The sequence below is a fragment of the Mizuhopecten yessoensis genome, unplaced genomic scaffold (assembly GCF_002113885.1).
Source record: "Mizuhopecten yessoensis strain PY_sf001 unplaced genomic scaffold, ASM211388v2 scaffold10837, whole genome shotgun sequence".
In the NCBI taxonomy this organism is placed as follows: Eukaryota; Metazoa; Mollusca; class Bivalvia; order Pectinida; family Pectinidae; genus Mizuhopecten; species Mizuhopecten yessoensis.
The window spans coordinates 85,477-99,395 of record NW_018408746.1 but is presented as its reverse complement, the minus strand read 5'-3'; the positions used below and the strand labels follow the sequence as shown (position 1 = coordinate 99,395).

The window sequence follows — 13,919 nt, the reverse complement described above, 5'->3', positions numbered from 1 at the left end:
TAACTGTTTACCTTATCATCTTCATCTGGAAAATGTTTGAAAATCTCCTGCCAGCTTGTCAACTAGCTGATGTTACTATTTCCTCCTCAGATTTGATTCCTGAGTAGAAACTTTGGTAGATATTTGATAGTTGCAGTAGTTTGGGTGGATATTTGATAGTTGCAGTAATATATTTTCCTTCAAAAGTTGATAGTTGGAAAGTTGACAGTTAATTATAGTAGTAAATTGTATGGAGATTTGATAGATGTAGTAGTTTGGTGGGGATTTGATTAAGTCACTGACATCTAAGTGAGATATTTTTGTGGTTGTTATTACTAGAAGTTAGCCGATTCAACAAGATGTCTAAATCTGGTACCTAATTTCCAGTGTAGTAGAACACTCATTAATCTAGACTAGAATCAGCAGTTGCTGATACTTGTGTGTATATTGGTCTGTATTGATTTTTTCCAAGTTTTATTACCTAATGAAGATTATATTGAGAGTTTCATAATTGCCTGTGACTCGATCTTGCATGTTTTTGTAAAAGTGAAACCTTGTCTTATCTGGCACCCAGAGGAACACAGCCTTTTCATTTTGGTTTGATTAGAAAGGTTGTTGGAATAAACAGGTTTTATCTTTTTTATTAGAACTCTTGATATAATTGCCTATGTTGGATTAGACCAGATACCAGAATATGCAGGGGTCAGATGAGACAGGTTTCACTGTATACATATCTATATCCACAGAGAATTTTATATTAATTCTACTAAATATCTGCATCCCTTACATAGAAATAATGCTCACCTACATCATTTTAACATCATTACTATATTGTTTCTATTTATCTTGTCAAATGTTAATTTGTGTGTAGTTTAATACAGAATTGTGTATTGTAAGTTTAATACAGAATTGTGTATTGTAAGTTTAATACAGAACTGTGTATTGTAAGTTTAATACAGAATTGCGTATTGTAAGTTTAATACAGAATTGTGTATTGTAAGTTTAATACAGAATTGTGTATTGTATGCTTAATGCCAATCTACTTAAAATTATATCTTCACATCGCTCCCGTTTACTGATATGTCGCGTTGAAGATCTAACAACATCCCATAGAGGGTCACGTCAGAGGTCAACATGAATACATTATCGCATTTATAACAAGCCAATCAAAACACGACATAACTCTTTCATTCAACCAATCAGAAAGCAGGACCTGTAGCATTTAATGCAGACATCTTGTAGCCCAAAATCCACTTTTTCGTCTGGTCCAGTGATAGTTTGAATATAGCGAAGCCTGTCATTGGTTAATTTAAGTTTCAGGTTGTTAAACTTTTTAACGACAACATCACCAGAAGAGGAAGTCTCTCTTATTTCAAAGCAAAATCCACAAATTGTACAAATGTTGTCTTGTAGATAGACACGGCGTGGTGTCATGGGCGCCGCCATTTTCGATGCTCATTTGACACCTCTCGGTCTTTTATCATAGCAAGTGTGTTCCGAAATCATTATTTCATCACTTACAGAAATGCGTAAGCTCTCATCTGATTGGTTAATGCAAAGGTCGCCTGAACATGACCCTCTACGGGATGTTGTTAGATCTTCAACGCGACATATCAGTAAACGGGAGCGATGTGAAGATACAATTTTAATTAGATTGGCTTAATGCAAAACTGAATACCCACAAAAAGAATATCAAGATTTTTCTTTTCCATAAACTATCACCAATTTCATTGGTGTTTAGAAATTTTATCTTTTATACAATATCATTTCAACTATGTTCTTCAGTTCATCCTATCCCTCGTTCGGCGGGATGGTGTAACAACAAAACATCATAATTAATTTAAACTTGATATTTTTTATACCAAGACTATGTCATTGCTGTACAATTGTGACTGCAGAGTCACAGATTTTTCACTTCCAAACTCATTTACATTTATGTTTGATTTTCGAAATCCAATAATTACAGTAATTTGAGAAGTGGATATGAATACAAGTATACAATTGATTACACTGATTGAATTAGACATGCTCACTTAACCCTTTCACCCCTATGTAACTTTAGTAGACTCTACCATGCATTGATCTGGATGAGTCCTTTATGGTCTACAGTGGTGAAAGGGTTAAGACAACTGGGAGGTTTTTGTCAATCTTAGTGAGGTGTTTTGAATTATATGATGCACAATGTTGCAATAAATTGAAGTGTTATGTAAAAAATAATCCATGGAATATTAAATCAATATTTAGAATGTGGTACGTTTGTTTTTCAATTAGTAAATTTCCTAGTGGAATATTCTTTGTATCACTTTTATTAAATTATGTTGTGAAGGTTTTTATTTGTTTTTTAATATTATAAAAAAAAAAAAAACATAATCTGGAGGTGATGGAATAACTAAGCTAAGCCTTGTTTAAGAATTGAAATCATAATAGTTTAATTGGCAGGTAGATTTTCAATTTGTTGTTTAAACCACTAAACATTGTTTACCTTTATATAACCACGGATAATAATGTGTGAACCGCTTTGAGTTTGAGATGACCTACGGACTAAGTTGTGATAAAGCGTTATATAAGAACTTCAAATTATTGTTATTATTATTACCATATAATTTCCAAAGACAGACCTGACATTTCAGTCAGAAATGTCAGTTGCCACATTATATTTATTGATTTTGTTTGGAGGACTTCAGTCAAACACATAACTGGTTTGGGACTAAAAGATTAACGGTTTCAAATGGAATATTTGACCCAGTTTAAGTTTTCTCTAGTCAACTTAAGATTTAAAAAAAAATTGCTTTCATGCAAAGAAATTAATTTCTGAAGAAATTTCAAAACATTCATGAATTATTTTACATTGGGAGTTTCCTAATTTATTTGCCAAGATATGGGCAGAAGTTTAATTGGATTTCATTTATTTTTTAATTAAACTTTAAATTATATTTTTAGGCAAAACATTCCCTCAAATGGATTCCTTGGGCATGTGATATAACTCACTCCCAGCAGTAGTGTTGCTTTTCAGCGTCTGTCAGATAAGAAATGTGTGCAATCTGATGTAAATACAAAATAGTTTTTAAAGTATTCTATTTTGTTAAAAAAATAATTTATTTTTGTTTTCTGCGAGGTTGATCTAACTGTTTTCTTGTTTGTGTTTTGTAGGGTGGACCAAACAACAATGCACCTCAGTATTACCAAGGTTACACGCCTCACTACCCTACCCACCCCTATCACCACCACCCCGGGGCATCTTCCCATGTTCCTGCGGGGGCACCTACACACCCTCATGGTACCCCACCCCCACCAAGCTGCAGTAGTTTACCCAGTGGACCAGTTCACAATCCAGGTAGGTAGTATTACTGAAGGTCATATGTATTGTTGTAGAACACGTTTCAACTATGAAGGTCTTACTCCAAGGTCATACTCCAAAATCATATCACAGATATATAAAGCATGTAATACCAATGAATGTCATACTCTAAAGGTCATACTCCAAGGTCATACTCCAAAATCATATCACAAATATATAAAGCATGTAATACCAATGAATGTCATACTCTAAAGGTCATAATCCAAGGTCATACTCCAAGGTCATAATCAGAATATGTAAGGAATGTTATATTGCTGAGGGTCATACTCCAATACTCTAATCCATGTAGATATATAGCATGACTATGATCTCTAGAATAGTTCCCTGGAAATTAGTTCCTCCTGGAATAGTTCCTCCTAGAATAGTTCCCTGGAATAGTTCCTCCTGGAATAGTTCCTCCTGGAAAGGGCTAGAATTATAGGAGAATATCAAAAGTCAAGGTTACATGAACATGCAATAACAGAGAAAATGTTACAGGAAAAGATAACAAGGTCAAGGTCATTTAAGTATGGAAATTAAATGGATCAATAATTCATGTGGCAGAAGGAGAAATAAGTTTATGAAAGTATCTACTTTAGTAATAACGTGGTTAAGGTGACAGCTAGGAACTATGTAATGGTGAAGGTTGATAAAATCAGGAAATTAATCAGATCAACATTTTCTGTGGCAGAGGTAAGAAAAGTTAAACAAAACAGTATATTAAGTGTTTAATGTGACATTAAAGTAGCATGCAAAATGTGTAATTAAAACATACTTAAAATGTATGCTTCCCAAAGATATTATAGAATATTGTTGAGGCAGAAAAAAATCTACAAGGAGGCTTTGTTCTCTGAAACTCTTTCCAGACTATCAGGCTTCTGTTTTTAATGATTGAACTCTCCTGTCTACTGCGGTAAGAACAGGTGTATAGGGGAATTCCCTTGTGATGTCACTTCCTGTGTACATATCAAACATATTGGTGACACATCAGCAGAGATAAACTGCCATCTGATAGACAGTATTTACAGTTGAGGCCAGTGACTGTGTCAATAATCCGTGTCAGTTTCGGACCTATCTTCAGCCACTTTAAGTGGCATACATTGTCACTAGCTCATTGCCAAGGGTAATTGAACTCAGGTAAGACTGACCCATTTTCTTCGTCTATTTTCACTTTAGGTCAAATGGGTTGAGCAATTGACATGGTATATGTAGTTTGCATACAACTCTTGGATTTAAAGTCTGAATGAAATTCCACTGTTTACACAAGCATGAAGGGTTACTTGCCATCTTGCTTTATGTGTCGCCCATTATATATATATGAACGCCTCTGTATTAGCAACCAGGGATATTCTATAAATAGATGCAGGTCACGTACCTACGTTAAACATTTACCTGTACAAGTCTACCTGAATAGGAATTGCATTATTATGCTGACACAGTAACCTGTATGAACCTTCCTGGATCTATATACACATTGATGGTACCAAATAGGTCTCACTTCACCTAATTCAAATATAACTACACATGTATTAATCAACCTGGGCAAATGTTGTATAGTAATGCTTATACAACATGGTTTGGCAATTCTATTTCAATTTCACCTAGTTCAAATATAAGTCAATGCCACACAGAATACTGTATATTAACAGTTGCCCAACAGTGGCGNCATGATTTTTAAAGAGCAAAAAAAGGGGTATTGAAGCCCAAAAAAACCCTCTGGATCCGCCACTGTCCATAGAAGTCTATTTCTTTTAAATGAAATATTACATATTTAATGTAACCCAAATTTGTAGAAAGATACATTTGATACCAGGTTAGTTCTTATCAACTACTACAATACATTAGCATTACAGTCTTCTATGTGCACTGTAAGTTTACATATTTTAGTGATAATTAAGTGACTTCAGTTACATTGAGTTCTCAAGCAAAAGGACACAAGCTTTATCAAGTAAGTGTCTTTTTAAAGCTTTAACAGAAATAATGAGATCAGATAAATATGATAAAACATTTGTGTCAATTTTTATTTATTTTTTCTTAATCATAAGTTCAGGAACCTTTTCACCATCATTATTTGTGGAACCTTTTTCTCATTAACATCATTTGTAAATAAAATTTCAGTATTTAAAAGTGTTACATAAAATATATATGTTTTCCACTGATGTACACCAATTTTTGGAAGACACTGTCAGTTCTGAAATCAGCCTGATGTAATAATTAAAACAGTCAGGTTCTTTTTTATTTCGTTGTAAGACATCTTTTCCACATATTTTGGTTGTTTATTAAACAGAATGGGGAGTCTAAAAAGCGGTTTGTTTGGTATAAATACCTGGCATGCTGGAATTGAGCTGGAATTTTGGCTGGGGTTTGGGATTTGTCTGAGCCTGGTATCAACAGGCACCACTTGCCTGCGGAAGGAAATTGGAGGCCAAGGTCGTTCAATAACTTAATAACATGACAAAAAAGTCTAAACACATAGAACATAAATAAAAACATCAGTTTTATTATTCATTTAATGTTATAAAATATGATATAAATTAATTCAAAAATTTGAAAAAATAAATGGATACGTGGAATGTTGATAGTGTTATCTCGGTAACGTAATGCTCAATAATACCATGGCAACGATGCAGTAATGGAAGATGAAATGTCTCAGAGAACTAACCAGATTAAATGTTACGTTAGTCAATGTGGGTTCAGTCAACCATTCACACAACTAGAATTCTTGAGAATGTTGTAGGAAATGTGTTCTCATTCTAAAAAGCACATTACAGAATTGCTAGAGGTCAAGGTGGTTTTGAGTGTTGGGTCTTGAGTAAATAGCTGATACGTTGGATTCCTGGCTCTAATTGCCTATCCAGAATGTAGAGTTGTTAGGTCTACAGCACTTTACCATGTGTTGGGAGAAAGCATTGAACTGCTTTACTTAATGTATATTACACAACTCCATCATATAAATATTAATGTTTTATAGCAGTGTTCTGGGTTAACCATATATATATGTACTACACAGAATTCCTTTATTCGATGGCATGATTTTTTTATTTTTTATTTCATGACCTTATGAGTTGACAGATGAATAGGTAATTATTAAAAGCAAATTTACCTAAATCCTAATGTACGTACATAGTTATTTTTTAATTTGAAGAACCAGAGAAAACAGGGGAGCATCAGAGATTATTTTATTTCAGAGTTTAGATTTTGCATTGTCATCAAAAAACAAGATGAAAGCACGCATTTTGTGCTCAAACCTGCTTTCTGTAACTTGCTTAAATCATGTGACATGGTCAAACAGTTCGGAGTAAACAACAGTATTTGATGCGAAATCTCTCAAAAATTCTTCCAAATCGGACAAAATGTGAAATTTTGATAAGTTATCACCGGAAACAAAGAAATAAGACTTAGAGCACAGAATTTGAGTTAAAGCATGAGAATGGTTTCACGAATACGATCCCCAATCTTCTGTCTAACGTGATATATATGTTGTGTCCCACACAATATAACATTAATAATATTGTATTTACTATTATGTATAAGGTTCTCGGGTGATGGGAGTTAATTGTATCTGAACAACATTCTTTTATCAAGTGATTAGAAATGAAGGTGTTTGTTGCGATAGGTAACAATCGTGTTATTGTAGGCATGTCTGAGGTGACGGCAGTAATTATCGATCAATGTAATTGCGTGTCCCGCCCATATGACCTTTTGGCAGGAAATGTCAAGCCAAGGCAAATGCAGTGATTAAAATCAATCACCTTCATTTGCTAGGCACAATATATCAATTATTTTCTTTCCAGGTATAACAATTTTAACATGTAAGGTCCTATAAAAATTATTATTATGTACACTGTATTACTGTTTAAATAACAAATCTTTAAAGAAGTTGATTGTGTTGAAGTTCTTTTCAAATGACAGTTTTTGACTGAATGTCAAAAAATANAAAAAAAAAAAAAAAAAAAAAAAAAAAAAAAAAAAAAAAAAATTACTGTGAAACTTCTTTGCCTTGACATTAGATTTCTTACACTTTAGCTAGGAATCAACAATTTTCAATTTTAAAGAAACATGAATTTTCAATCAAAAGTGATTGAGTTCCTGAGGAAATATTTTATTTCTTGCCAGACTATACAAATTTTGGCATGTGACATTACACAATGTAGGTAACACCAATATTGACAAACAGTGATGGGGATTTATTGAAACATTGATGCTCACACAAAATATTGATTTTTAACTCCCTTTGACCTTGACTTTGATTGCAGGACCAAATCCACCAAGTTCAATGGAGAACAGAACAAATCGACAGAGAGAGAAGGTGCGGAAAAAATATTATCAGAGACTGGAGGAGGGATTTTACAACCAAAGACCCCCTCCCCGGCGGTCTCTCAATAAAAATAAAGGTGAGATCAAAATCATACTAAACCTGAGGCAGACGTCAAGTTCATATCAAATGTAAAGTTGAGCTGAGTGTTACAACAACCGAAAGGTGAGGCCAAAATCATGCCAACCTAAAGGTGTTGTCAAGGTCCTGCCTAGGCCCTGGTAGCCTATAGGTCAAGGTCCTGCCTAGGCCCTGGTAACCTATAGGTCAAGGTCCTGCCTAGGCCCTGGTAGCATAGGTCAAGATCCTGTCTAGGTTCTGGTAACATATAGGTCAAGGTCATGTCTAGGTCCTGGTAACCTATAGGTCAAGGTCCTGCCTAGGTCCTGGTAACCTATAGGTCAAGGTCCTGCCTATATCCTGGTAACCTATAGGTCAAGGTCCTGTCTAGGTCCTGGTAACCTAGGTCAAGGTCCTGCCTAGGTCCTGGTAACCTATAGATCAAGGTCCTGCCTATGTCCTGGTCAAGGTCCTGTCTAGGTCCTGTAAACTTATAGGTCAAGGTCCTGCCTAGGTCCTGGTAACCTATAGGTCAGTGTCCTGGTAGTCCTGGTGACCTATAGGTCCAGGGCATAGTAAACATAAAGATGATGACCATATTATAATAATAGATGCATCAGAATAGAGGAGCAGCTGACTTGTTGATATTTATATATATTCCGTTGTCCATATTTGTGGCGATTTACAGTGTGGCAATATACCAATATTTATATGAACTTAGTTGTGTAGATTTGAAATTATGTTTATAGCACTATTACATTAAAGTGAACTGTATACATAAACAGGACACTGATTAGTGGAGAGGTTATTTATCTTATCACTATTGACATCTGAAAGTTGTTTTCACTACCATTATAGGGTGTGACACACATGGACAATTTTTATTCTAAAACTTAATTCCTTTATTTTCAATTAAAATGTGAAAAAGAGCCCTTGTTGATTTTTTTTTTTTTATGTATAAATCTGGATGTAATCAGAAATTTATATTGCCCCTGTTTTCAGTAATGAACAAGAAATGAATGTTTTGTCAAAAGTGATAAAAATTCAAGGAAACAAACAGTAAAAACAAAAAAAAAGGAAAAGGAGTTCTTTGAAGTCATGGAAGTTATAAATGATCATGGATCTGATATAAGGTTATCTGGAAAACCCTGTGAGAACAATCCATTATAAGACAACATAAACCATCCCAGCAATGGGGTCCAGTACAAACTCATACATCAGTCCCCACTACAATGCCATGGGTCATTTAGTGACAGATGGGATGTGCTGGGAGTTACTTCCCTTATTTTTAACACAAAAAAACAGGTGTCGAATGATTTCAAAATGTTCTGTGTTTCTTACCTCTGTTTTAAACACTGCACACCCTTCATTAATCATTAGATGGGGTGAAACTGTGGAAAGTGCAGAATTTCTGTTTTTTCCATCAGTGGAAAAATTCTGCCATTCTAACTGTATACATGTATGGCTCAATTTGTTCAAATGTGTATATCCCATCTATTTGAAATCATACTTAATGTGAGCAGAGTTATTTCCCCTAGTCGTCAGGGGTCAAATCAGTTCAGAACTTGGGTGTATGCTACCTGGCTTAATGCCAGAAAATAACCAGGTATTTAGCTTTCAGTGATCAGTGTGCACATGTGCTTTCTGTGAGATAGCTACATCCCTCAAGGCAAACAATCACTGTCTGGTATTCTGAAGTCACACATCTTCAGACAGCTAATCTTCAACTACAACTTTAACAACAGAAGGTCTAGAGATGAATTTTTAGTGGCAATTAAATGTTTCCAGATTTTAAATTTTGGATTTCCAAATGAGAGGATGGGGAAAAAAATACCTAGATTTGAAAGAAAATGCCCCAAATTGGTAGGGATGAGTGACGACATGGTGTGGGTGGCAGTTATGGGTGTCAGAACCGCCACCCCTGGAATCTGACACAGCTTAACTCATACATCCCTACATTTTTAAACTGGACTTGCCAGTCCTTGGATATTGTAAGGTTCTTATGTGACTTTAGGGGTGAATGAGTTAAAGAGTAGCAAGCACAGAAAAGAAAAAATCACCTTGCATAGACTGCTTGACTACAAAACAACTGGCCTATAGCAGTTAAATAAAACAAAGTTTTATTTCCATTATTCAAAAGTTCTCTTAATTTAAGCTATAAAGTGTTGTATGTTTGAGTATGACTAATATTGTGAAACAAATGATTTGTGTCGAGATTTGTTTTTATAAGGACTGCACTAGAAACTGGCACGTTCATGTCTGTGTCACACAGTCAGCCTGTTCTGTGCTCTATCTTTCTGATCAGATGGTCCCAGCCTCCTGATCCTGTGTGTATCCCAGTATGTGAGATATTTTGTGGGTTGCAAAATCATTTCCGGGAACTTCTTTTTGGCGAGTATCCAAACCAGATCAGGAATGGGTCCAACAGAAAGGCTTGTTAGAGATAGTTTAAGGGAAATAGTTCCCAGGTGGTACAGTACCCAAAGAAAATCAACAGAGGGAAAACCCTGTAGTCAAACACACTCTTGTAAAGGTATACAGGTGGTATAGTACAGATAACCCTGTGTATGTGTAGTCTGACACACACTTGTAAAGGTACACATGTGGTACAGTACAGATAACCCTGTGTATGTGTAGTCAGACACACACTTGTAAAGGTACACAGGTGGTACAGTACAGATAACCCTGTGTATGTGTAGTCTGACACACACTTGTAAAGGTACACAGGTGGTACAGTACAGATAACCCTGTGTATGTGTAGTCTGACACACACTTGTAAAGGTACACATGTGGTACAGTACAGATAACCTTGTGTATGTGTAGTCTGACAACCACTTGTAAAGGTACACAGGTGGTACAGTACAGATAACCCTGTGTATGTGTAGTCTGACACACACTTGTAAAGGTACACATGTGGTACAGTACAGATAACCCTGTGTAGGTGTAGTCTGACACACACTTTTAAAGGTACACAGGTGGTACAGTACAGATAACCCTGTGTATGTGTAGTCTGACACACACCTGTAAAGGTACACAAGTGGTACAGTACAGATAACCCCGTGTATGTGTAGTCTGACACACACTTGTAAAGGTACACATGTAGTACAGTACAGATAACCCTGTGTATGTGTAGTCTGACACACACTTTTAAAGGTACACATGTGGTACAGTACAGATAACCCTGTGTATGTGTAGTCTGACACACACTTGTAAAGGTACACATGTTTCACAGTACAGATAACCCTGTGTATGTGTAGTCAGACACACACCTGTAAAGTATACATGTAGTACACAAGTGTTTCAAAAAAAAAATAGGTGTCACACACTTGTAAAAACACATACACAGCCAGAAAAGTCACAAGAAAGAAAACGAAACAACCTGTGTACTATTCTATCACCAAAGGCCCGGTCACAACCCGCCGTGCATGTTTTTAGTCCGTACGTTTTTTTGGCGAGGCCACGGCCGCCACGTTTTTCTGAAAATGTGGGGAGGGAGTGGCAAGAGAGGGAGAGAGTACGTTAACGCACGTCACTCGCACGGTTGCGCAAAGTGTAAGTACATGGCCCGCACGCCACGCCTGGCCGTGAGCAGTTGCGTGCATCGTACGTTGCACACGAGGTAAGTGAGTTGTACGTGCTTACAACGTAAGATCTCCGTGCGATTGCCACGTATCGTACAGAGGTCGTACTTACTCGTGCTGCTCACGTACAGTGTGCTTACTCACTCGCATGGTGGAAGTGCGATGAACGTGAGTTTTTCCGCCCAATGTCAGGGGGGGGGGGGGGGGGGGGTATATAGAACGACCTTCCGAGGTTCCCCAGAAGTCCAAGCTCCTGCTGCCTCAAATGCTGGTTCGGCTTTTATATATACTGCAGAAATCAGTGCGTTGTAAGTGCGGAGCACGTGCTTACTCGGTACGGTCCACGTCAGTTTTGCGTGCTCATTGGACAGTAGAACTTAGGAAGTGCCGGGTAAGCACAGACCACACCCTTATCACGTGCTAAGTGCGCCGTCCATAGAGCAAGTGACAGTGGGAAAAAATTAAAAGACTCATGGAGTCGGTGCGTTGTACGTTCATTGGCTGTAAAAGGCACGCGTCTCCCGTACTGGGGTGAATCCGTAGCCTGACCGCATACCGAACGCAGCGAAAGTTCCTCATGCACTAAAAGTGCTACGGCGTGTCTGCGTGCTCCCAAATCCGCACTGAGGCGGTACCCACCACGTACGGATCCCCAAGTTTTGCCCACGTTTTTGCAAGTAGACAGCACGCACTTGCAAGTACGCCGGGTTGGGACCACGGCTTAATGTTAGGTCCACATTGACAAAATGGGAAACCTGTATCCCAACAATCAAGGTTAGTCCATTGAAGGACCTTTCCTTAAAGCCAAGTGCCTGATGGTTCTGTGTAGATACATTATCACTATAGCTGCATATATATAAAAGCTTGGTATCATAATCACGCACTTAACATTTGATAGTGAAAGTAAAAGAGCTACTCGGCCATATTTGTTTCATGATTAAGTGCACGTTGTATGAATTAGTGTTGAATATATGACTTAATTTAATACGAGCTTGTGTGTGTTGGAGGAAATAAGAAAATACTCCGTCAGGTAAAGTCTGTCTGATGTGTAACCTGATGAATGCGGTAATAAATCTAACTTGTATGCCACGGTTACAGGTGTTTTTTATTGTTAATATAAGAGTAGGGTTCATCCACATGTAATAAGATGATGGCTATTTTTTTCTATTAAGGATGGAAAACATCAGAAATTTGTGGCCATAAAGTGATTATTATGGAGCAGTGTTATGTTACTGAGGTCTATACAGCCTCGGGCTGACTCTATAGCATGTACTTTATATTAGTCATACACAAACAGTCGACAAATTCTGATGAGTCGGCAACAGTTTTTATCAAATCTGTCCGGGAAGATTTTCTTGGTAGATGTACATCATTCTCCAGTTATATGGCCTTAAATTATTGGACATATTCAATCTCACTCCAACTTGTTTCATGAATATATATATTAATATCAAATTTTGAACAGTATATTAGGGGAAGACATCTGTTGAGTGTGATAATGGCTAAAAAAATCAAGTAAGATTAGGTCAGCTTAAAACAATGATCCAAATGTTAAATACAACAGGGGATGAAGATTGGTAGAACATTATATCAGGTAATTAGGACTGAATGTTTTAAGCAGATGAATAAGCCATTGATTGGATACAGGGTAAACATAAATATTTAATATGGAAGAATAATTTGAAGTTGATTGACTTAATTCTGAAAGGAAGGCGAAATCAGTATGAGTAACTCAGACTAATATACATAAGCAGGAAACTTTGGCCTTTCACTGGTGAATCCCTATGGGCCCTTCACTGGTGAATCCCTATGGGCCCTTCACCGGTGAATCCCTATGGGCCCTTCACTGGTGAATCCCTATGGGCCCTTCACTGGGGAATCCCTATGGGCCCTTCACTCGGGAATCCCTATGGGCCTTTCACTGGTGAATCCCTATGGGCCCTTCACTGGTGAATCCCTATGGGCCCTTCACTGGTGAATCCCTATGGGCCCAGTGATCATTTTTCATTTCACACCAAATTACTATGTTTAGTATATGTTTTATACTAATGATTAATTTGCCTCCATCATGGAGGTAAAAAAAGGCAAAAGTCCAACTGTGGCAAAGATTTCCCAAGTAAACATTTTCTGATAAAGGCTGCACATTTCGGACTGTAACTGTTGTGATGTAAAAGTTCCTGTAACGGGTGAATGTCTGTAACTGGTGAGTGTGAAAACATCATCAAAGATCTCGGATGACTTTTATTTAATTTGTGTGCCTAAGTTAAAACACCTGTACCAGTAAACATCAGCCATTTAAACTGTAACGTGTTACAAGTAGAACACCTGTTGATTGTCATCATCCCATTTAAATCACCTGTCATGCAGTTCCTTCTGTCGAGTCACGCTTAGAGTAAACCCAGACAGGAAAACCACAAATATGTCCATGTCACACGTTTCACACTTTCCCCACAAATATTCGTGGTAGACCCTGGACAATAGAGGATGTACCTGATCATATGTCAATTTAAATGTTTACGGAGGTCGCGGGGTACACATTTAGGGTTCAAAATCTAGGTTTGTTTGTTGATCTGCTTAAAATTTATGAGTTGTTTACCAGAAAAACTTCTGTGGATAAAATATTGTGATATATGTTTTATTATCTGGT

At 36.9% G+C, this 13,919-nt stretch overlaps 1 protein-coding gene across 4 annotated transcripts in view; it reads left to right on the top strand.

The window, feature by feature from the left end:
- Positions 1-13,919, top strand: part of LOC110462850 (fibronectin type-III domain-containing protein 3A-like) — a 146,060-nt gene that overhangs the window by 107,309 nt on the left and 24,832 nt on the right. For all 4 annotated transcript variants that reach the window (XM_021517076.1, XM_021517075.1, XM_021517074.1 and 1 more), the window contains exons 4-5: positions 3,130-3,313; positions 7,573-7,710. In XM_021517076.1, coding sequence (XP_021372751.1) covers positions 3,130-3,313; positions 7,573-7,710 — 322 coding nt within the window. The remainder of the gene's footprint in view (positions 1-3,129; positions 3,314-7,572; positions 7,711-13,919) is intronic.